This window comes from Colletes gigas, unplaced genomic scaffold (genome assembly GCF_013123115.1).
Source record: "Colletes gigas isolate AHSC1104 unplaced genomic scaffold, ASM1312311v1 Colletes_gigas_Sc00012, whole genome shotgun sequence".
NCBI lineage: Eukaryota > Metazoa > Arthropoda > Insecta > Hymenoptera > Colletidae > Colletes > Colletes gigas.
The window spans coordinates 1,808,826-1,834,467 of record NW_025106641.1 but is presented as its reverse complement, the minus strand read 5'-3'; the positions used below and the strand labels follow the sequence as shown (position 1 = coordinate 1,834,467).

Here is a 25,642-nt window from a genome sequence, read left to right as displayed (position 1 = left end):
GCGATCCCCTGATTACTTTTGATGAACCCTTTAAAAATTTCACAACTGTTCATTTGTGATGTGAGATCTTTATTTTGTACGGTTATACAAAAAAGAGAAAGAGAGAAAGAGAGAGAGAGAGAGAGAGAGAGAGAGAGAGAGAGATAGCGGTCTGCCAATGTTATGAATGCTATAATTTTTTATTTCTAATCACTAAAATTAAAAGTTTCTATAGAGTTACAATTGTACAAAAAAAAATAATCGATATTCTCAATTTGAACGAAAATTAAAATTTCATTTTTACAAAAGGAAAGAAAGAAAATTAATAATTCGTAATAAATTTTCATTTCGCGATACTTCAGAATTTACGAAAGATATGCGTGGCATAATTGAATGAATAAATCTGTAGAAACTATTACGATCTGTTGTGTAAATCCTAAATGGATATGTTACAAAATTTCGTAGAAAGAAGTGAACTCTAAACGCAAATAAAATACGTTCACGATATCAAAAGTAAATCTACCAGGATCGTTAGGGTGATTTACCTAAAAGAGAAAAATAAATAAAAGTATTCTCTATTTGTGTATATTTGAAACACAAGAGAATGAAATAGAATAAGCCTACTATATTTAAATTGGTTGGAAAGACGCAATGATCTACGTGATAAAAGTACTGATTTATAAATTACACAATTAACCATTTTAAAAACACATTAAAAGTACGATGGAAAATATGTTACAATGACAAGTTAATGCAGCTTGTAAACCAATGTGTAAATAATATTTACCATTCACAGCATGAAAGCTGATTGAAAAAAAAAAAAATATTATCATTATACTTTACCTTGGAAAATTTAAAGAACCCTGTGATATCTCTCAAAAATTGAGATAAGTATAGAAAAATGATTATAGTTTTAACAAAGCTTTTGTAATTGTATTTCTAAAACTATCTCAAGGCTTTTCGCAATTCCTGTTAATGAATACTGGGCGGCTTATATTACTGTACACACAAAAGTGTACTTGAATGTTGCCAAGAGACAGGTAATCTCACAGCACTAACGAACATTTATTACATAAAATGAAAATTTTTCAGTCCTGATTGATGGTTCGTTTTTTTCTCATTTTTCTTTTTTATATGTTAGTATAACTTAAGTCAATAAAAGTATCTTATTCGTCTACATTTGGAAAATTAATCGCATTAAATACGTACGTGGTAAATTTTTTTATAGAACACAAACGCACTAAAAATTTGTCCATCTAGATCTTGAACGTATAACTGAATTTCCGTCTTGTTATTTTAAAGAACCACACAGTTACACATAAAGTTAGTCCTGTATTGTATGCTTCTACGGTAAAAGCACCATTCAAAAACATGTACAGAATTAGTTGCTCTTCGTTTGTAATTGCACGATCATTTGGAGATCGACAATGGTCTTTTCCAACATTTCGAGCCAAGAAACATTAGTTAACGAACATCGTAATTGATTCGTACAATTGTTAGCTGTTACAGTATCGATCAAACTCGGCGATATTGTACTGATACTCGTTGGTATATTTTCCCCTTCGATGTTGCTCTTGTGTCTTGATATGGTTTTGTCATCTCCAGAATCAGAGGAGGTCATATCGTTTACTTCTGTTTTGTCTTTTTCTTCGACGTCTATGTCGGAAACATTTTTTTGATCGTTAAGTTCTGAGATTGGTAGATGCAATTCTTTATCAGTTGTTTCGCCATCTTCATTTACAGTAAACTTACGTTTCTTCGATGGAGCTTCCGTTTCCGGTGAACTGGATTCTTTAACTTTAATAGCTCTAGTTCGAGATAACAACGTGTCTAAAGCCGGTAATAAGCTAGATGGTGGTTTCAGTCTTGTACTACTACTATAGACAAGAGCCAGTGCTCTTAAATCTCCAGTTAATCTATGCGCAGACGCTTGAATATCAACCGCTTCTACCATTGCCACCATGGAACTGACCAAGTTATCAATAAGTAAACAAGTTTGTTCGGTCAACACGTGATTAGCAAGTTTGGGGAAAAAGGTCTTAAGAAAGGCATGGATTGCGGGAACACCTAACGATGATCTTTCATCTAGTAACACAGCATCTACGTAATCCACCGTATAGGAAGAGCATAGAAGTGATGCAATATGTTTTCTGTCTATGTGTGTAGCAGCATGAACATCTAACCATAGTCTAGGGAATAACGCTAAGTGCAATGGAACACCTGCAATCAGACATTACCGTTGTATTCTCATTTGACATGTCAAAAGAATATCCTATTAAAAGAATTACCTATTTTTCACTCGAAAAGACGGAATACCCCGTTAAATGGCAAATAGTATTTACCTTCGAATCCTAACATAGCGCTTAAGTTGACTAGTGTGTCCGTCATGCAATCATTATTGATTGCTAGTCGACACATTACGTCAATGAGTTCATGATATGGTAAATAGAACTCGAGCAATGCGCTATCGTATTCCGGATCCACTCCTTTCGATGCTTCTAACTGAGAATGCGGTACTGCCATTTGAACCATCGGTCGAGCAGGCCGAGTAGGCATCTTCCCCGATGGCGTAGATCTTCGTGGAAGATATGGACCAGGTGGAACAGCGGCATGAGATTCTTGAAGCGCTGCATGGCAGTGCGAGAGCAAAGGTGCTAAAATCAATATAGCTTCAGCAGGAACGAGCATGACAAGCTCTTTCAAAAGATCTATAGCAAGGTTTCGCATATCCGGGGGATTGTACGTATTTAGTAACGTTGCTAATTTCCGAAGAATATCTGGCCATTCTTTACAATTGGCCAATATATTTCTTGCATCGGGTCCTTCTCTGGCAGTTCTGATGCACCGTACCAGTTCCACGATAATTGCTATTAACTCAGCTAGGTCTCCAGCAACGTGGCATGCCGTGGCTTCATGATACATGATATGCAACATATGAAATGCTTCCAAAGCCATACTCAATCCTCCGTTATACACAACGTACAGACGATCATCATCTGATTCAATAAGGATACTGTAAAGTATTGATTGTATGTAAATATACACGTATGTATTAATATTCGTTGTTCAACAGCGTTAATAACGATTTAAAAAAGAAAAAACACTTTTATTAAGCATTATACCGGAATGCAGAGATAAGTGTAGCCCAACATGATCGTCCGTCTAATCCTTGCAAATATGAAGACAACGTTCCTCTCCTGAATGATGCGATTTCAGATTCTTCTTGTTCCGTTTGATCAGGATGCCTTGCTACTAATAATTGCATCAGTTTAAAAAGTTCATCTACAGCCTGCAAAGAAATAAAAAGATATATTATAACTATAAACTTAAATGAACATACGTAAACAAGCTATAAGTGAATATAAATCTTACAGTTGAATACTGAGTAGGGTGAGGTGTAATGTTTTTGAATGCCCATTGAATATTCTGATGTGCAGCTAATTGTCGTGTAAAAGTGCGCGATTGTTGACAGCAAAGTCGTAACAAACCATAATAAGCAGGTAACATTACTCTGTTAAATAATACCACATCCTGATCTTCGTGGTCGGCTCTAAAAAAAAAATACGTATAATTAAAAAAAGTTTATACAATCACTGGGAATGTATTAAAATGAAACGGAAGCGCTTACAGTATATAGTTAAATGCAATATTTTTAGTTATGTGCGGATTATGAAGTATAAGAGCAACGTTTTCTGGACAATCTGAGCAAACGTGGTACCAAAACAATAGTACAGCTTGCTTATTATGATGCACTGGAATGCTAGGCTCAGAAAGTTTCGGATGAAACAATGTCCACAAATCGTTCAAGTATTGTCCAAACTGAAAATAAATATTTTCTTTTATAGTAATACAGTTATTATCACGTACGTTATGTCGTACCTACCATTAATTTTTCTGTCTTGGAAACAACGCAATATGTGAGTAATGCAAAGTAGGCAGTGAGTTTCATTGTACCGTGAGTCTGTATATCAATGTAATGTCTTGCAGGTTGCAATAATCGTAAAAGTGCTGTGTATATTTGATGCAGGATTAATGTAGCTTCCGGCGATAGTTGTAGTTCTCTGGATGTATTGCATCCCAGACCTAATCTGTGAGCGCTGCGATAGCCCTGTCTGAAATGAGTCAAGGGAACTAGCGATACAAGAAGAAAAGCAGCCGCTGAACGGACTCTTTGATTCGAATGTTCCAACAAGAAATGTTGCAACCACGTGTCCAAACCTTGTAGCACCCAAGCATGCGCAAGCTTGCTTCTTGTTACAGCTAAAGCAAGCCATTCCAATGCACCATGTGGCGCGACTCTAGCTGCTTCCCATACTCTGCCCAAAATCAGTTGGGTCATACAAGGTAATCCACTTGGTCCTGAGCTTTCCGTCAACAAAGTTAGTAGCTTGAAAAATGGTTGACACACGTCCGTATGTTTTGTTATAGCTTGGAATATCATTGTCACAATATGTATGGCTAATCTATCGTTCCAACGGCATAGAGACTGAATTAAATTTCGCGTCTGATTAAGATTAATAACGTCCCGTGTTTGTTGATATAAAAAGGGGAACCCTTTGCCTCCCGCTACAGCGCTAAGATCCGCCGGTGACAATGCCAATCTATGGTCAGGTCCTCTGCTACGTTCAACCAAAGTCGCTATCAAAGTGATCATTTTGTCCAGAGAGGCAGGTCTCAACTTTTCCGTCGGCATAGCAACAATTTCCTCCTCTTCTTCTTCCTCGCTGACTGCATCGACGAATTCGTGTGTCTTGTGCCCAAGATAAAAATTCACCATAGTCGATATCGCTTGTACTCTAATTAAAAACAGCGTTTCCTCCTCGCCCATTTTGCTAAATTCATATAAAAAACTGAAGTATTCGGTAAGGTGTTTCAAATGTTGTTTCGCGTGTTCCATAAGGGACAAAAGCATTCTCACGAATCTTGTTATGCACGACCGCGTGCCAAAAGTATTTATATCATTTTCCTCGTCGCAAACAAGATACAGAGCTGCCTGAGTGACGCGCAATCGTTGTATTACGTGAATGCACAGCCTTTGAAACATTTGCCTCACCATCTGATTAGGGCACTTGACTAGAATTTGAATCGGCCACCATGAATCCCCAGCCATCCTTTCGAGGAATCTAGCACACGCGCCAGCCGAACTGTTAAATTGTTTGGTTAACAGTTCTACCCACTGTACCATGGTCGGCTTTTCCTTGGCATGTATAAACGTTTCCATAAAGAACGAGGTCGAAAGATCTGCTGACATTTCCGTTATATCCGGCTGTACCGAAAGCAATGTCTGTGGTATGTAACCACATATTTGCCACATAAATGTGAAATACGTGTGTTCGAATATATTTTTGTCTTGCAGAAAGTGCATATTATCTTGCCATATCCAATCTTCGAGTTCTTTGTTCAATTCTAAAGGCGGTAGCTTATTGGTGTTTTTATGAACCAACGAAGAAGGTTGCCGTCCATTTGGACTGGACACGGTAGCCTCCTCTTCTTTCGCTTGATCGCCAGGATCAGCGCACCATTCGTAAAAAAGCATATAAGCTGAATTAGTTTTCTCGAAACTGTAATCCATAAATTTATCTGTTACCGAATCGTACGTTTTACTTGTCATCTCTCCGCCAAAACATTCCGCTGCTATTTGGTTCGGATCGAACGGTTTAACTTCGGCATCGTTAAACAAGAACCATTTATCTTTATTGGGAGATGTACGATCTCTAATGAAACTGTAATAGTGTCCACCGTCGGCTGTCCCAGTATGGACTGTTACACCTATCAAATCATATTGATAATATTCCTTCTCTTCTTCCTCGACATCATTATCTACTCCCGCTTGGCAGTCGCCCTCGATTTTTTTCTTTTCCGATGCTTTTTTCTCTTCCTGGTAATGTTGGGGTAGAAGTTTTTTCTCAACGTATCCAGACATGTCTAATCTCAGTGGAAAACTAAAATGTGTATTCACTTTTTCCTTCAACATGGTTCCCACATTAAACGCGTATCGCATCGTGTTAAAGCACAGTATATGTGGTAATTTCTTAAAACATGCTCTTTTTTCTGCTCTTGCTTTCTTGCCACACTGAGAACATGTATACATATTGTCTCCTTCCAGAGTATCCTTCACCGTAACCTCGTCTAAACTTTCATAAAGATTTCTCATATCGGCCACCTGACAGCGCACTGTATAAAACTCTTCAAGGGTCCTGCTTACGTGTTCACAATCCAACGATACCACGTTATTGGATATGACACCGCAGAATAGCGTTTTCACTAAATTCTTCAAATCTGCTGTCATCTCTTCCAATTTAGATACAAGATCTATGAAGAACTCGGCCATATCCTTTTGTTCTCCGGTGTTGAGGGGCTCGTGATTCATAGTATATACCCGACAGAAACTTCGAGGATTATAAGCTTTCCTTTCGGACTCTAAAAGATAGGCAAACATTCTCTGTAGTTCTCTCAATGTTAGTTGGTGTTTATTCGCTCTATTACAATCGGCGCCCAATATGGAAACACGTGCTTGCGGCATCATGTACAGATGTTGCATACAACTGGCCATGTAACAAGTTGCACCCAAGTTTGTCAGACCTACGTACCCACAATCGGAACGTCCATCTTCGTGCGGCCAATAATCCCATGGATACGGGGAATGAGGGCCGGGTTTGTGCTGAGCCAACAACTTTTCATGAAGGATTCTGTAATTATCGGGTGCAGATTTCACAAGTTCGACCAAAAGATCAAAAGCTGCTGATCTGGATACTTGACTTTTACATTTTGGTACATGTTTCGATCGAGGATTTGGCAACGCAAATAAAAAGTCGAATACTTCGTGCAATAAGTTTTGCCCGATTTTGTCCTGTTTGCAGGGCGGATTGTGTGTCATAATGTTGCAAGTAAGATTTAATAATCCAACCAAACCGTCATCTTCCACGGTGTTGTGTCGTGTCTCGAGATGTTCTCTGTTTAAAACAGAATCGATCACTCTTAACGCCAATGCCTCAAGATCTATCGTCAGATTGGAGTCGTCTGAACCTTCTTTGATAGTTTCTTCTGGAAGGGAATCGACTAATCGACAAACGAGCCAAAAGTAATCTCTGCAAGCAGGTCCGTATGGCTCTTTGCCATCGTCGAGCACTGAATGTAAGTATAACGGTAAGTCTGGTTTTCGATGCGAGGGTTGCATTGCTTCTGCGATCATAAGGTGCTCTAATAAAGTATTTAGCATGGGTACCATCAAACTAGGAATATCCGAATTGTCATCTTCGGATCCTGTAGTGCCTAGACATAATCTGTATAGCGCTGTACAAACTTCTCTTCTCACCGCTGGCTCGGGATCTTCCAAAACCAATCGTCGTAACCAAGTCTTTCCAAACGGTTCTGACGATGAAAAAAGATACTGTCTGACCATTTCGTCGCTATGTACCCAACAAACAAGCAGAGCCATAGTATAATGTATAACTTGCGATCTCCCAAAAAGTCCTGTTTTGTAATGATTCGGATCTCTAGGCAAAGATGCTTCGTTTAATATACTTGTTATTCGAGACATGACCGCGTCAACATTCATCATCGAAAGCATCGCTTCGCTCAATTTAGGTACAAGCAACTTGTCTGCTTTACTTCGTTTTTTCTCTTCCTTAACAACGCCCAAGTGGCACAGTTGCTTCAATAGACTAGCGAGACAGTCCTGCTGCCACTCGCTACCATCTCCCTGCTCCAAACATCCGGACATAAAAATATCGAACAAATGACGCAAGCCGCCGTGCTGAACAAACAATGCAGACCAAATAACATCTTTCTCTTTGTTTTCATGATTATCGTCTGCATCGCCTCCACCCTCGTGAGTAGCTGTAGAGGATGTAGAATTCACAGTAGAAGGCTGACTCGTAGTACTACGTCTACTTAAAGATTCTACAATATATAAAGAGTACATCAATTTTTGAGGGCTAGCAGGATCTAACAATTCTGGCAGAGTTGTTTCCCCCAACTTTTGAAAACCTCTTAGTAAAGTTGGACTAGTCGGTAGTAACGTTAACGTATCCCAAACTCTTCTTGAAAGTACCTGGGCTTTTGTATGAGGAATTTCCTGCCCTCCTTTAACGACAGTTTTCATGGCGCTCAAGGTCCTCATCAGTGTAAATAACTGTTCAAAGTATTGTGGTCGTAATAACAAGAGCGTCGGTAATGATTCTCGAGGAGGAGGTGGCAAAAGGGATGGCGAATCCATATCTCGTTTGTTACATCTACCTGTACCGTTACCTCTACCAGCACCGGGAGAAATGAACACTAGTTGGCCATCCTTGAAGCCCATTTCTTGTAATGTCTTTTCATCGAAATCGATAGTCAACTCCTGACCTTGTGTAATCATTCTAATCGGCCCATCAGTAAGTAAGGACCCTAATACCGATCCGTTGTTCTGATTCGAGCTCGTAGTAGTCGATGATTTTTCTTGATTATTTTGCGTGTCGTCCCACCATTTAGCAACCTCTGCTCTTAGATCGGCAACATAATCGGTACTGAGGAGGGTAAAACTTGTTTTTTCAGGAATTCCAGCAGGTTGTACAAATATTCTTAATTGTTGTCCCTTCTCCGAAATGTTCATAGCTACGTGACTACCAGCACCTCTACCCTCCAATACCCAGCGACGTAAATGATACGCGTACCGTTTACGGAACGCTTCCAAGTGCGTTCTCAGCAATAACAAAGCTCTTTGTATGCAACGTAAACTAGCTTCTTCGTTCGTTTCTAAATCAGCGCTAGCTGCAGCAAGATGGGTCATACACTGTGAAACAAACTCTGCTTCTTGTGTCAGCTGCCTAGACATATAATACCCGTTTAAGTATTGTATAGCCGCCATACTAACGTCCGTACTTTTAGCTTTCAGAGCGATTCTCCATAAGAAATCCATACCAACTGAATCCACGTCTCTCAAAGGTCTATCCAAATGTGCAGCAGCTAAACGAGCCAAGTTGCACAATTGTTGGAAAAGACTAAGGCCAGTCATACTGATTGTTTCAGGCGGTAAGCTTGGTAACTTGCGCATACATAAGTGTTTAAGCGTATCCATCCCAAGAGCGTGTTGTTCCGTTGACTTTGCTTGGCTAAGCAACCAACTGAAGAGTTCGTCCGCACACGTCGGATCTTGTGACAAACACTGCCATAATATGTCTACTTGTTCAAGGCTTAGACGAAAACAATCGGGCGAACCCAGGGGTGAAAAAATTGAAGATAAAAACTGTAATCTAACTTGTATTTCCGTTTGATGAGAATACAAACTATTTTTTGGCCCTGTGCTAGTATACGTCTTTAGATTATTGAAAAAGTGTTTCATCATTCCACGTTCACGGTCCGCCCATGTAGTTATCGTGTGCGCGTCCATTGCGCCAAACTGTTGAAAACTGGCGAGTAATTTAGGTAATAGTCTTAGGGACACAACCACAGAACGATTGGTCGCAAGATTTTCTAAGGAACCTTCTATGAACTTCATAGGTATTAAACGATCAACATTAAAACAAAGGAGATTACATAATGCCTTTTCAGCTTCCAAAGCTAAACCTTCTCCTAAGTGGCCAATTTTATCATCTTGCAACAGATCCCATAATAATGTACTTCCGGGTTTGCACACGGTATCCAAATTGAATTGGGAAGTAACGCGTGTAACTGTTTGACGAACACTCCTCACCTGCGGAGGGCGACAAACGGACCGTCTAATAGTCATTGTTGGATGAGAATGATAAGCTTGCATTTGTATAGCCGTTAAATGACGCGCCGCTAATTGAGCTAATTCTTCTTCACAACCACTCTCCTCTCCGTCAAAATCTGCCATGTTCTTTTCACTTTTATTTGATATTCTACTACTATAAGATCCTTCTTCGTCCGAAAGCATTTCGTCTAAACCTGAAGGTAAAAATGTCGGTCCTGTCGCATGTACTAAACCAGCAAGTTCGGATATAACAGCACTAGGTCCATCTGCCGCAGCTAGAACACCAGCTACGTCACTATCGTCTTCATCGTGCGAAGTATCCGCAGAATCCGGGGCTCGATCTACGTTATGTCCAACCAATGACATGTACTTATTTTTATTAGCTCTTCTCAATAGCGCGGCCGTTGCTGGGACTTGTTGATCGCTTGGATCCAAAGCCATCGCCTGCTGTTTTACGCGATCGAGCGCATCGACATCTTTCGGCTCATCTAAAGACGCTAATCCACTCGAATCCAAAGTATTGTTCAAAACGTCCTCCGCTCTATTCTTTATATCCAACATTAAATCTTTAGCTTTCATACCACTTTCTTGATTGACTATGTCTTCGAATGTTTTATCCATAGTAACTAAAGAACGTTTCTGTGGCTTTTTTCGTTTCCTTAAGACTTTCCTTTTTTTCTTTTCCATTGCAATCGTTTCTTCCGCATTAGATTTTTCTGTATCCGCCTCTGCGTCCGAACCACTTTGTTTCTCTTTTATATCGTCTTGTACAGCGCACGCCGAATCTTTCATCGGTTCGGAATTACACTCGGATTTTTCTAATGCAGAACCTTCTGCTTCGTTTAAGCTTGTCTGTACAACCGTCGTACCCACACTTTTTACTTTGAAAGGACCTATTAATATTTATACCTTAATTTATACAAATTTAAAGACAAAAAGAAACCTTGTTTTTGTATACAACATACCTTCTCCGTCACTGCTGTCGCCTCTTGCCTGTTTCCTTGGCGAAGGTCCTTCGGATGGGGCAGGACTAGGTTCTTCTTCGTCTTCGTCCGGACTACTTCCATCCATTCCGCTAGGATCACTAGTACTACTGCCACCGACACCGCTGGCGCCTCTTAAAATGTCTCTATTTTTTATAGTTAAACCTCTTGGATAACCTGATCCACCTGCTGTCCAAATAAATTTGATCAAAGCAGATGCCAAGAATAAACTTTGTTCTGTGTGGTCCTTTGGCTCTAATTTGCCTAATAAGGAGTATAAATGTAGTACTGGAGTCGGGGCCAAATGTTTTACTAGGGGTGCCAACAAATCATATACTGGGCGTCCACAGTGTTTCAATTGTGCAGCTTGCCACATGGTGTCCATGTCCGAAGATGCGATTCTGCCTTCCATGGCTAAGAAACTTAATACAATGTGACTTTGTTTAATAACCTCTACATGCAAATTTGGTCCAAATATATGAGCTATTATATTATTTTCCGTTAACCAAGCAGCCAATGCGTGGCCGACTTGTTCCACTTCAGCGACAGTTTCGCTATTGCAAAGTTCATTGAATGCAGTGATATGAGCATTTATCTGAGCTATTCCTGCTAGTCTCATAGTTAATGTTGTACTAGTAAAATATTTAAATGCTAGATCCAATCCATCGCGATCGAAACTTGGTAAAACGGCATCAATAGGATCCTTTACAGCGCTCCACATGAAATCTAAATTTAAAAGAAAATGACACATTTACAATAAACAAAAAAAGAAAAAAACAAGAATATATACATTAAAATACTAACATCTTATTCACTGTGAAATTTACCTGCCATTGTTCTAACTGCAAGTGTGCGTAATTCTTTGTCTCCTAAGCGACACATATACTTCATAACACGACTGCGTAAAGGTATAAACAGCTGAATAACACTACCATAATTTAACCAAAGTTTCAAATTACAAATCACTGCAACCATGGAGTGCGCAAGACTAACGGGCAGAGTGTTTTCCATATCAAAACATGCCGACATTAAATTAAAGCCACCTTGATGACAAAATATGGAAACTGCCCTAATTAAAGGAGCTGGTACTTCTGGATCGTGGGGCTCGCAATATCCTCCTTCGTCCTTTAAATACAGTAAAAGATAATACATAATTTCTCTGAAACGAATATAATCTTTACATATGATAATAAATGATATAGCGTTACTTTTATCGGAGCCAAAGGATTAATTGCACCTCCATGCTTCATTGCAATATAAAGAGGAAAATTTAATAAAAATATTTTCGAGAGAAGGTGGAATAATTTTTCTCTATCCTGTTGAGACCAATTTTGTTTTGTTTGCATCTCTGTTTGTGCAAAATCTGAATCGTCAGCCTTTCCTTCATCTGTTTTTTCTTCTTCTTTTTCATTTTTGGGTAGTGTTTTCCCGACGCTCGTCTGCTGTCCATTTTGTTGTATAATTTGTAATTGTTGCAACGTGCATAACACAACACTTTGCGTTAATCGTATAAATCGATCAAAATTTTTTATTTCTCGATAACAGCACATACATTGCCTAAAATGGTAAAGACAAAACAGTTCTTTCAAAATAAAACTAAAGAACTGTTGTTCAAGGTCTATACACATTTGTATATCTATCGTATATGTTGTAGAGAATGAAAATGTAATCAGACCTCTGCACCCATTGGTTAACATAATGCAGTGTTATATCCACATCCGAAATACAAAGAGTGGCCAATCCATCTTGTTCCTTCGATGACCTTTCATCATCTAAACATAAAATAGAAATTCGAAAATGAAAAACATTTGGAAGTAGATACAATAAATATTCTTTGAAACAATCATTGTATCATCCACTATAGACTACTTTTGTATGTCGTACAATTTTAATATTAATTACGACTTTAAATAACATAATATAATGAAATATGGCTTTATTTTAGCATTAAAATACTAAAGTGTGTATTCGTGCATCGGTTAACACAATAAGCCTTAGGACTGCACATAAGAGTTAAGGTTATATTGTAATGCTATAAACGAAACATTGTAGCTGAAAAAATTACACGTAAATATGAATTCGATACTTTTTTATGCGATATGTAATCGTTAGATCGTTTACGCTGAATAGTTAGTTGACGTTGCGAAAGTAAAAGTTCGCAACATGCAACAGAGTATAATAGGTTAACACGAAAGATATTGTATATATTTTGCTTACAGGAGAGCAGAAGGTCGTGAAAGTCAACACACACATCGCACATGGTTTCCTCTCTTTAGCCTCTGAAAGGCTTTTAATCACGTTAAGTTCATCACTCAACTTCACCACCATCCATCCCAAAAGTTGGTAATATTATTAAACATTTGTATTCCTGATTATCCTCAACAGTTGATTAATTCGTTAGTCACCATATTGCTTTTTTACGCAGCTGCATTCACTTGCCGCTTACTTCAGATGAGCAACGGTGAATATCTTTTTATTTTTCAAAATTCTTTATATTTACATAAAACAATATGATAATGGCAAAGAATTTAACGTAATTATCTCAATCCACGATCACACTTATTCAAATGATATCCTAAAAATGCTTAATCTACTGTTTATCAATATGAATGTCATTATGACAGAAGACAGCTGATCGCCGCCATATTTGATCGAAATAATGTGATATTTTAAATATTCATGCGAGCTCTTTAAACAGCAATAGTATTATGAACAAAAGAATTATTGCCTTAAGTGATGTACGAAAACAGTGCCAATAAAATATTCCATTTTATCATTATCATTTGAAAATCATAACATGTTTCTCGTTTTTATAACTGCAATAATACCGCATTTTTATCGTTTATAATGAATATACATCATACCGTCAATAAATATAAGATTGTAATATTAATTAGTAAATAATAGTGTATAGGAACAAAAACAATTAAGTTTTTACCGATAAGAGATCATCGTTGAAATTTATTATATTATGAAATGTAAACTATAATATCAAGAATTTAAGAAAATATAAAAGTAAACTTTATTTTTTAACATAAAATGCTTTTTTATTTTGTTTGTACGAATTAAATGTAACCAATAAATAGAAATCCTATTCTTTTTGACAAACAATTACTTTCGATAAATCGAAAAAATAAATCTCTAATGATCTGTTTGAAAGTTCAGTTATATCCTCTTGAGTTTTCACTGCAATTATTAATTGTCAAAATATTAAGCGACTTCAAAATATAATATACTTAAACGAAAATAATAACGTTACTATCACGTATGCTATTTGCAATAATATGAGGAAATATACATTTTAATATACATATGTACACGGTCCTGGTGAGAGAGTAGAATACCGTGCTAGTAGCGCCAGTGTCCAGAACTATGATAAACAAACTTAATCTTGAAGGAAGCACAACATCTTGTGAGATTTTATAGAAAAGTAACTTGCGCGTGAAGTTATTGACGTATGTGACGGATCACAGGGTGTTGATAAGTGCTATATCAAAAAGAATAAACACAAGCATACAATCAAAATGGGTAGCACGGATAAAGCCGTGATCACGGGATTTATATGCAGACTTTGTAGTAAGATGAACCGTTTCGTGATTCACATATACGGCGAAGAGGGTGAAAGAATGAAACTCGCGGAGAAAATAAATGCTTATCTTCCAATTACGGTAAAATCATAGTCTACTTTTATCATCTCAACATTCTTAGAGTCCTTAATTAAATTTTCATTCGTTGCATCAGACACTGTACACGACTGGTTACGATTTCATCTTATCCAAATTACATTTGTCGACTTTTTTTTCAATTTATATTTCATATGTATGATTATGAATTATGAGCACCCAACAGTAGTAGTTGTATAATAATAAAATATCATATTACAATAATAAGTCTTTTTTTCTTGTACACTTATAAAATATTGCGATATTATTATTCGTTAAAATTGTTTAAAAATAAAATTATTGAGCCTGTATTATCAATATTAATTTTAAACTATATAACGGTAATAATGTTGACAAATAATTTATATTTAGGCTAGGTGCATAAGATTTTACCCTTTTGTTATACAGGTAGACATGAATGATCCATTACCAAAAACAGCATGTCTACATTGTATTGAACTGCTAGAAGCTCATCATGGATTAATGGAGCAATTTATGTTTGCTAAACGAAGGTTCACTACAGAGAATAAACCATCGACAGTAGCATCATCATCCGCACAAACTGTTGATACTGCACCAACATCTAGCCCACCCCCGTGTTGACATATAGAATCGAAAGCAGAAGATTTTCTCACTCAATACTATTAAACATTTTCTATATCTTGTCGCATTACTTTAGTAATTTATTACTAGAAAAACATGAAACTGTTAAGCAAAGAAACAGGTATAAAAAAAAAAACCAATTTATATGGTAATCTATAAAACTATCTGATCGATTTACTCTTTTTGAAATCTTAACAAATCATTTCGACAAAGAAGAAAATCTTTTAGTTTCTTCATTGGCTTATCGCAACTTATTAATACCGACACAATAATAATATAAACTATATATTTCTCTTTTATACAACATAATGGAGTATTCATAGAAAATAATGAAACGTATTTTTTCTTGACTGGTAATGAGCGATAATAAAATGAAATATATTTATACAAATAATGCTTAAAACGTAAATACATTTGGGCATACGCAATAACGTTAAAATAATTAAATTTATATTTTATTTTATGTATTCTGTATTATTTTTAGTAGAAAATACTTTCAGGCATTTTTTTAACGGTCCTTGATACTATTGTACCTTCAATGTATCCATATTACTGGTGTACAAAGATAAATAAAGTAGATAGGTGTATTCAAGTAATTTCTTAGATTATTAGATATCAGACGAAACAATCGAATATATAAAGAAAACAAAAAAAGGGGCATTAGTTAACAAAATTTTTACTAGCACTATGTATCATATACACAAAATTACCAATATTATTGTACATTATATTATTTGCGTTCTATTCATAATTTAGTAGCAATAGTTAAAAATGTCACAACACTACATGTATATGGTACAAAGTATGATAACAAGAATATTTGCATAATTGTATTATACCGATATGCATTATTGTGCAAAGTTTAACATAATTTTAATGTCCACTTTCAAGTTGCAATATAATAAATAATGTATAAAAATTTGTAAGCATAGAATTTTAATTGATTACGATAATTTACACTTTATTGTCATATTTAAGAACCTAAGAATCTCAATTGTGATACAAGGGTAAATGACTACTATAATTTGTTAAGATAAGATTTATTTCTTAACAATATTCACTAACACAATTAAATGTTATGTGGAACAATATTACTTGTTGGCGACACAATCCACATTGTGCTTTCTATATTTATTATCTCACGTGTAATTCATGATTTACAGGGAGAAAATTTGTTTTTAGAAGACAAGGATGCGTTTGTCACTCAAACATTATTGTTGCACATTTTTAGAGATTTCAAAACTATCCATGAAATATAACTTTTTTTTATTTTGCCTTTTCAAGTATACTGTGAACCGTCACTTGAGTAAAGATAATATAAATTTGTTGTATCTGTGACTAAATATACATATAATAATGTCTTTATACATAGAGCCAATACTGTACAGTCTGTTGCTAACATCAGTATCATAACGTTTTTTCATTAATACATTGCTTGAATGTAGCGTGCAAACAAAAATAAAACAATGAAAAAATGATAATAGTATAACAGACTTGTATACATACATATATTCAATACCTGCTTGAGACAGGTATATTTATTTATTTTATTTACCCTGCAAGTGAATAGAAGTTATCTCACCTAGAACTATGTACTAGAACTTTTATGTACAATTAATAATATTACAATACTATTTATTATGCAAAAAAGTGTAACTAAAATATTGCAAGGCATGTAATGCTTAAGTGAAGTTTTGTAGAACAAAATGATTTTCTATTAAAACAAAATCTAGAATCCTATTATCGACTAACATTGTATTACTCACATCGCAATACCGTTGTCTATTATCTTGCACTTTTATCAAACTTCTTTGTATTTGGCTGCCTACAAATATTTGTTATTGTCATTAATTTTGGAAATGAAATAGTTCCATATACTTTCTATGCAACTTCATTATGTTATGTTAAAATAAAATGTAATACGAAGAAAATAGTAACATAAATATTATAGTTTCATTATATCAGCTTTCATGGAGTTTAATAGATTTTCTGTCGTTTACTGTTTCATCGAATTCGTAAAATTCACAATAAGTGTCGATACACATCCTCTGAACTTCTTAAAACAAACGTGTATAGCATGTGCTACTGCAAGACTTCTGAAACCATTATACAATAATATGCGCAGCTATATCCATATGCGATAAACAACTACTGAAATCTGATTTATGAATGTTTCAACACACACACAATGTAAAATATGTACAAAGATTTGCGGAGCCCAAGTCTTAATTTTCATTCCTCTTTCCCGCAATCAGTGTGTGCGACTATGTTGTCCGATATTATAAAACACGTCCACGACTGATTTTTTTATAAAAAATATATAATATATATCTATATAAAATTTCATTCTCTTTTCAGCCAACATGTTTTCGTACAAATTTAGTTCCACCATTCAGGGTATTTGATTTCGTTTTCTGCGACTTGTTCCTTAAGTTTAACTTTTTTGTTTTCTTTTTTATTTATTAATACCTGGGGTACTCTTGACACCCAAATACAAATATAAATGCATCTTTGACCAATTATGATATATGACGATGAACGTCTAATACCTACGTGATGATTAAAGCACAATGGCAGCAATTTTTTCAGATATAATGCAAAAGGCTGTAAATTTATTAATTTTGTTGAGCTGCATTCATGACAATTGCATAGTCAAGAACTGAATTCTATGCACTTTGTCAGGGAATTTATTTTCAATTACGAGTGTGATTGTTAATTACAATAAACTTTAGTGTTTCGTATTTTAGAACAACTATAATACGATATTTTATTCATGTATATTATGTACATAAATTAAAATTATCCCTCTTTTAGAAGTTAAAAATTGTGCTATATCTCACATGCGCTGTCAATGTACAATCATTTGTTAACGTACAAACGAACATTGCTTTCAATATGATCATTTTCTTATTACTTTAAAATCCACATCAAATTGTAACGTTTTATTTAAATAAAAAAATTTTTAATCGTAAGGACGCCTACGATTATATTTACGTACATACGTATATTGGAAACCACTATACGTTACTACTACTAATATATACAAATTTTCTATCCTAGAAAATACATAATGGTTGTTGCACTCGCGCGTGTAATGATGTCTTTATTTTATCGTCCTGAAAACAGCTCAACCGCCAACGGTGCTACAAGCTATGCTCGAAACAGAAATGACAGACGGCTTAGACAATTATTTGTTCCCAAGATGTCTTTATAATAACATACTATCGGTAACGTTTTTCTCAGCCTTTTCTTAAAAAAAGAAGAATGAACGATGAAATGATCATCAAGTTCGATAATTTGTACTTTGCATCTGAGCAGGTGAAATGACAAATTGAGGATAAAGATTTTTTAACAGCCACATTACGTTCTTGACAAAACAATGTACAACATAAAGCATATATGAATATATATTTTCATTCTGATAAATGTTCCTCCTTTATACTAAATCTTATATCTATATCTACAATTTATATTAGTGGGGGAAAAGTTACCTAAGCGATGTTAGGTAGATAAAAATTGTCATGAAGTCTGCTGCGATTGCAGGTTGTCCATATAATGATGCTACTCTATTATCTCCCGGTATTGTATAAAAGTTTTTCTTTAGCGCACGTTAAGTGAAATAGAACGTTTTAAAGCAGCTCATCACGAACAGGCCTGTTGCATTTCTGCTTTGGCTGCTTTTATAGCTGAAATAAAATTCAATCAAATTCCGTTCATATTTGTACGAAATATGCTAAATAATTACCTTCGCGTTCCCTTCTCCTTAATTTTTTTCTGCGTCTTTCAATAGCGGCGAGTTCAACTTTCACGGCATTGTACGTTTTACGTAATTCAGTTAATTTTTGCTGCAATACAGCTATCCTTTGACTTCCATCCAATTCAGGATCTATAATACAACAATATCAAATCTGCTTCTATAAAAAAAATAGTGCCCTATTTTTAAAAAAAAATGTATAAACTTTACCTAATTCCACATAGAAATTATATTTTGTGGGCCGTGGTGATCTCGACGAATAATTACTAAGATCGGCAACGGTAGCAGCGATATTCGTATGATTTGCAGGTGTTGAGTTAACTCCACATAAATTGGAACCTTCGCTCGTATCGTCGCTATCGCTGCCAGCACCATGTCTACCATGTCTACCACTGTGCCGTCCGGTTTTCTTCGTAGTATTTTTCTCACATTCTGAATGTTTTCTACTTCTCTTGCGTTTTTTCGGAGACTGTGTTTCTTCGACGGATCGTTTCGCTGGTGGTTTCAATATTCTATCTGCCGAGTTTCCTTCAACGGTTGGCAATGTATCGTCTTCGCTGAATCCAGGACCTTTACCACCGCTATCATTGTCCGCTTCGGAACTTTCACGATTGAGTTTCATATTATCCTCGGACGTTGGCGAGGAACCACCTGTTCTTTCTTCTCTGGGCGATCCAGAGATATTGGAAATACTAGAGTCCGGCGTGGTCGGAGGGGTATTGTCCATTACGGGCGCTGCTTCGTTGCTTTCGCGTCTCTGTGCAGGCATTAACGCGGGCAAATGTTGATGGTGCGATTGTTGTCTCACGCCTAGAGTAGGATTTTGTTGCATCGGCAAAGAAACTGGAACGGATGTTTCTACAGTCTTTGGCAGTGCCATGCTCAATGTAACCACGGTACTGCTGGTTGTACTTTGACCGGAAGTAGGTGCACTAGCAAACGGCATTTCCATGAGTACTATACTACTTTCCGATGTTTCAACTTTCGGAGGAGAACAGGATGGACCGGCATTTATTTGTTCAATACTTTCAGAAATTGGCGCCGGTGAGCCCGGTATTTCTTCTTCGCATAATAAGGAATTAATCGCCTCTCCTTCCTCGTCCGCTTTTATAACAGGTATACTCTCAGTTTTACATTCGGCAATGCATTCTTGTTGTTGATGCTTTAAATGCTGCATAGACTTTTGCGTTTGTAATTTTGAATACCTCTCCTGCGTATCTTGGAGTCTATCCAATTCTGCTCTTAATTTAACATCGAAATTTGATGGTGTTTTTACATCTTGGGGTTCCCCGTTATCAATGACTAGCCTCTGCTCGGAATCACTACTGTCCGCAGAATCCACTATTTCTTGACTAACTATCTTCTTACGTTTCTCTTTTTCCTGTTCTTTAAAGTCGTGTTCTTTAAATTCGTCATCCAACTTCTTCGATTCCTCGTTCTCCACGCGTTTCCATTCTTCCTCTCCGGCCTCTTGTATGTTCTTGTGTTCCGCTTTTGTTTCGACAAACTTCTTCAGCTCTACTTCTTTCTTCAGCTTAAGTTGTTGAAGTTCTTCCTCTTTTTGCTTAATCACCACACGCATTATTTCCCTACACTGCTCTTCGCTATTCATAGCAGCTTCTTCCTCATCCCGCTTTTTATTCTCAATGTCTATTTTAGGCCTACTTTGATCGTCTTTAGTTTTCTGTACAATTATAGTATCTAACTTCTTGGAAATTTCTTTTGAAGGTTTCCATACAACTTCGGGAATTTCGTCGTCTTTTTTAATATCTTTTATTTTATTGCGGAAAGCCATTGCGGCTGAAAGTTTCTCTTCTATCGAAGACGTGGCTGGCAATCTTGCGCTAATTGGTGCTGGAACTACTACAACAGGAGATAAAACAGGTGTGATCTCTAATAATTTTGTATCAAGTGTTTTTAATTCTGGAGATTGTCTATGCAACGGAGACAACTTAACAGTTTCCTTTTGATCCATTGATAGATCCGGCTTACTTGAAACTGTTGTTAACTCTTCCCTTACAGATTCAATCTGTGGATTTGAATCCTCTTTACTAGATTCCAACGAGTCGTTCATGTCGCCGGCAGGAAACATTTCTTGCTGATAAGTAAATAAGTTTTCTTGTTCCGCTTCTGAAACTTCTGCCTCTGATATTATCAAGCGATCTTCCGAATCGTCGTGAGCACCATCATCGTCACCGGGTAAATCGCTAAACAAAAGATCTATGCCGTTAGTTATTTTGTCCGTTTCTTTAATAATAGGTGTAACTTTTACTTGATTAAATGGTGATGATTCACAAAGTTTATCAAATGCTTCTTCATACGTTGTTGTCGATGATGTAGACTGTAATGATTTGTGAGCAGGTGGACTTTCTATAATATCATCGATCCTTTTGCTAAATAATTTCTTCGCTTTCTTTCGTGAATCATTATCTATTTCCGACTTGACTTCTTTCATGACCGGCGACATGATCATTTTTTGTTTCTTTTTAGGACTTTTTGGTTCCTCTTCGAATACTCTCTTTTTGACTTTGTCCTTTTCCCCGCTTGTGTCTCGTTTATTTCGCACTTCAAATTCAAACGGTTCCGGCTCCTTAAATTCATAAATATCTTCTGTATTATCTATTATCTTAGACTCGGGAGTTGTTTCTAATTTCGACGGTTCCAAATTTTTCTCCAATTTCGGTGAAACTAAAACAATGTTCTCGTTTTCTTCTAGTTTTATCTCGTCTTCTGGGTCAGGTTCAACTCTGACGAGTTCTAATTTCACCGCTTTGTCGAAACCTTTTAGTTCGGATCGTATTTGATTTAAATCGAAATCTCGACCTTTAGGTTGTTCTTCGTCGCTATCCGGTTCGGATTTTATACCTTGTGATTTACCGATTGCTCTTCTTAAACGTCTAGCTCTACGTGGTTCCTCCATATTATCTTTATCTTCTTCACCTTCGCTGGTTTCATCAGGCTTTATTCTATCCTCCGCTCTACATTTTGCTTCTCTACGTTTTCTTTCGTCCGTACCTTTAGATTTGGTTCTTGTTTGTTCTGGTTCCGTGGTGTCGGAATCGTATACCTCGCTATCTTCAGTTTCTGACGCGACTGATATATCCGTGTGCCCTGACATTCTTCTCGTACGTCTTCGATGTTCCACACCGGACACATCGGTATTTCTTGTTGTTCGTGTCTGCCTATTGTTTGCTGGCGTTGCTGGACTTTTAGTTCTGGAACTGGAACTTGTAACAGACAGTGGTGTTGTAGATCTAGCTGGTTGGGACGCTTCTTTATCCTTTTCTTCTTTCTTTAGTTCCTTCACAGACGTCGAAGAAACAACCGACGTTGTCGTAGGTGCTACGCTTTGTGCTCGACGACGACTTTGAGACGAACTTGCGTTAGAAACAATTTTCGACGATTTGTTCACATTATTAGATAAATTCGTACTGGGAGTTTGTGGTCGCGAAGTAGCTTTAATACGTTTTACTCTACCTTGAGCTTGTGTAAAATTCTGTGCTATTCTTGATGCTTTAATCCATTCGTCGTATCTTGTATTCCAGCCGGTGTAATGAACAAGATATGTTCGTTCTACGCCAACCTTTTCCATGTCAATAACTTTCGCTTCGTAAGTGACTTTAGATTCGTGAGTAGGTCCGTAATATACCTTTAATCTATCCCCTAATTCTATAGGACACTTGTAGCAAGGTGCGGAATCTGCTAACTGTTCATCGGAACGTAATTTCTCTGCCTCGTATTCTTTACGCTTTCGCCCACGTCTTTTCAATTCCTCGTCCGTTAGACGTCTCTGTTTCGTCAGAACTTTTCTTTCCGATTCTCTGGATGGAGTTCGCGTTTCCCTAGTTTCTGAAGACGTTTTACTTTTTACAGTGTCATCTTTAGATTTAGATCTCGTTTTAGCAGCTTCTTCTTCTTTTGTTTTGTCATCCTTTTTCTCTTGTTTTTTGGGTTCATTTTTCTTCTTATCTATAACTTTCTTTTTTGGATCCTCTTTACTTTTAGACTTGCCTCTATTCTGCAGCGTTAAAGACGTTGAAATTTTTTGAGATTTTTCGCTACTGGATGATTCTGCCTCGCCTTCTATATTCACATCGCTTTCCTGCCCACTACCGCTTTCTTCAAACTCATCCTTTTTCTTAATTTTTATAATTTCTTCTTCTTTCACCAATTCCTTTTTAACTTCTTTCTTTTCCTTCTTTTCATCCTCCGTGACTTTCTTATCTTCTTCCTCCTTTTCGTTTTTAACGACTGATACTTGCGGCGGTACCGGTGTATTTCTGTCTTTATCCCTAATCAGACTTCTACCAGGACGTTGCTTACGTATTGAACCCCTTGGATGATTCACCATAGTACAACCTAATTTTCTATAAAAATCTTCGAACGAGTGCAAGAATTTCTTGTAGGCCTGTTTAACCAAATTGTGCGTAGAGGGGGAATTTTGCATCGTAAAGCTCAGACGACGCGTTATCAATTTCCATTGATTTTGATTTGTGACGCGATTGTAACCTCCCAATTTATAGACAGCTCGAAATAATCTGTATAAATCTATGTCCTCGGATCCAATCATTGGACAATTATTAATAGGTGTTCCACGATCATCCATGAATTTGTATAATTGTGCCACAAAATGATCTTTTTCTTCGCGCGGTTCATCGTCTGAACTCTGAAAAGTGAAGAGCATCGCAATTACAATTATTAACGTGGCAAATTAAATTTATTTATAACGAAGAGTTCAAATAAAATCTTACATCCGAATCAAGTTCTCTATCGGAATCGCTGTTTCCACTTGATACAGAATGTCCAAAAAGAGAATCCCTGTCCCAATGGGGAGGCAACTCATTCTTTTCTAAAAATAGCAGTGCCTTCTCTACTGCAACCTTCAATGTACTGTTCTCAACTTTGTTGACAAGTTCTTTCGTAAATTCAGTAGCTTCTTTCTTTGGAACTGTATAACTAAACATGTAAATAAAGCTTTAATGATACAATAGAAAATTATTAAATGAATTTTTCATTTCTAATACTACATCTGTACTTAATCTATCTATTATTACATATTCCAAGTAACTTAATGGGAATTTTATTTTGTTACAAAATTTATTTAAACACAAGACAAACTTACTATCGTGCATCCTTAAACGATCGCACGAGATAGTCATCTCTCACTCGAATTCTCACTGTATCTTGAGCCGTTGGTGCAACCACTAACCCAGGGAACCAGTTATCTTTTTTCTTTTTATCTCCAAGTTCCACACATACAACCCGTCCGATCTCAGGTTCTGTCTCCATTCCTTCTTTCCCAGTTCCACTAGAACCTGAGTCACGAGTTCCCCGCGGAGGGCTATCTTCATCGTCGCTACTTTCATCTCTACGACACCAAATTGTTATTGCAGTTATTGACTCAAATTCTCTCAAAGAACTATATGGCAAATGACTTCACAACGCTCACTGTGCTTGTCTAGACCGCCGTCCTCTTCTGCCCCCAATTACTGGGTTCCCAAAATGTTCTGGATGAGTCAAAGGGAGTTGGTCCAAAGTTTCGCTCTCTGCAAAATGTCGCCCACTCTTCAAACAAAGTGCAGTTCTCCTCAATGTTGTAATATCTCCATCATCAAAAACTACAGTATATTGACTGCAGTCTTGGATTTTGGTGATCGTAGCTTCTACAAATTCTTTCCGATCCCCGTGTCTGGCTTCGACGGATGTACCTACTCTTAAAGTTCCTTTTATCTGGTCATCAGCTACAGTCGCAGTGCCCAAACCTTGTTTATAAGTCACTCTGCATTTTACCGATCGTACCACTTTCCTAATTTTTGCTTCACAGAAGGCACCCTTGTATTTAGCACTAACCTCCGTACCCACTGATAGGTACGGTGGATCGTCTCCCTGTAACAAAAAGAAAAACTTATATACATATATATAACAACTATTGTCGATAACATTTTTCTTTATGACATACTTCCATGTTATCATTATATACCCATTTCTTCCTTGCAAAAAAGAAATATGTACAGAAGAAAATTTAAATATCCTACGTACTATTCCACAATATTAACAAAACTTCAAGTACATTATGTTTCGTTGTTTTTTATCTTTTAACGCTATATTATAATCTGTCATATTATTATTTAACTTTGTCGTGGTAATGTGTTGGATTTCGTTTTGGTTGATATTATTGGGAGAAAAGAACATGAATAATAAAAAAAACAGTCACAAAGGCCGTAAAAATGCCAGCTGCCTTGCTATGATGAACTATTGTTTATGTAGGCGATTCATGGGCTTGCAGGTACAGAAGATCATTTCCGACCGAAGTAATCTACGATAAATAAAGACGTTCGTACGAAGGTGTTTCGTTGAAATAAAACTCATACTTTGACATCTTAACCACGTTTTCAAAACGGACTCCGCTCCGTTCATGACAGCCTGTCGAATTCTCAGACACCAGGTAATAGTTGTAACCTCGAAGGTACTTTAGGTGAGACATTCGTCCGAAGTAAATGACCTGTGAAAGCGTTGTAACTACATAACAAAAGCACCGATTTTACTTTCTCGATGAATACGACAAAGTGAGAGGGAGAAAAAAAAAAAAAAGAGAACTAAAGTATACAATCTTTGCGCACTTGTTTCTACGTCAACTTTTCTCCCGCCTGTTTCCTTACCAGCATCTTCTAGCGCTCCACGATCCCCATATAAATAATCTTAAGACACTGGTACGCAAAAGACATTAAAATTGAGTTTGTATTATTTCGTCGAAAGTAATAACACGAGAAAGATCACGAAGACACAGAAGTTGACCCCCTTCGCGGAACCAACACTTCACGGCCCGAATGCGTACAAGCTCCTGTTCCCTGCCCATTTCCACCCCGACGCAACTTGTCAGCTAGCCACTCGACTCCTATTGGACGATGTCTTTGCACTCTCTGAAAACAACCGAGCAAAGACAAGAAATTAAAGATATTGTTCTGAC

General features: G+C 36.7%; 3 protein-coding genes across 4 annotated transcripts; 1 reads left to right on the top strand and 2 right to left on the bottom strand.

The window, feature by feature from the left end:
* Positions 1-21: 21 nt before the first annotated feature.
* Positions 22-12,984, bottom strand: LOC122399095 (ubiquitin carboxyl-terminal hydrolase 34). The gene is given in 12 exon segments (XM_043399491.1): positions 22-2,199; positions 2,322-2,992; positions 3,102-3,268; positions 3,352-3,529; positions 3,608-3,798; positions 3,863-10,566; positions 10,639-11,382; positions 11,484-11,781; positions 11,865-12,213; positions 12,332-12,428; positions 12,874-12,927; positions 12,930-12,984. Coding segments are annotated over 12 exon segments (10,347 nt in total). The 3' UTR covers positions 22-1,360.
* A 1,056-nt stretch (positions 12,985-14,040) lies between these two features.
* On the top strand, positions 14,041-15,198 carry LOC122399030. Its single transcript, XM_043399348.1, has 2 exons — positions 14,041-14,324; positions 14,727-15,198. The coding sequence occupies exons 1-2, from the start codon at positions 14,181-14,183 to the stop codon at positions 14,919-14,921; spliced, it is 339 nt and encodes a 112-aa protein (XP_043255283.1). The 5' UTR covers positions 14,041-14,180; the 3' UTR covers positions 14,922-15,198.
* A 1,379-nt stretch (positions 15,199-16,577) lies between these two features.
* On the bottom strand, positions 16,578-25,573 carry LOC122399029 (AT-rich interactive domain-containing protein 4B). Of its 2 annotated transcripts, none has more exons than XM_043399346.1 (7): positions 25,335-25,573; positions 24,125-24,561; positions 23,798-24,043; positions 23,427-23,631; positions 18,886-23,341; positions 18,667-18,807; positions 16,578-18,607 (listed from the first exon to the last, which is right to left on the bottom strand). In XM_043399346.1, exons 1-7 carry the CDS (start codon positions 25,338-25,340, stop codon positions 18,564-18,566), a joined length of 5,535 nt encoding a protein of 1,844 aa, XP_043255281.1. In that variant the 5' UTR covers positions 25,341-25,573; the 3' UTR covers positions 16,578-18,563. The 2 variants fall into 2 exon arrangements, with proteins under 2 accessions (XP_043255281.1, XP_043255282.1); XM_043399347.1 differs by lacking the exon at positions 25,335-25,573 and having other exon boundaries at positions 16,679-18,607; positions 24,125-24,221; positions 24,388-24,420.
* Between the last annotated feature and the right edge of the window lie 69 nt (positions 25,574-25,642).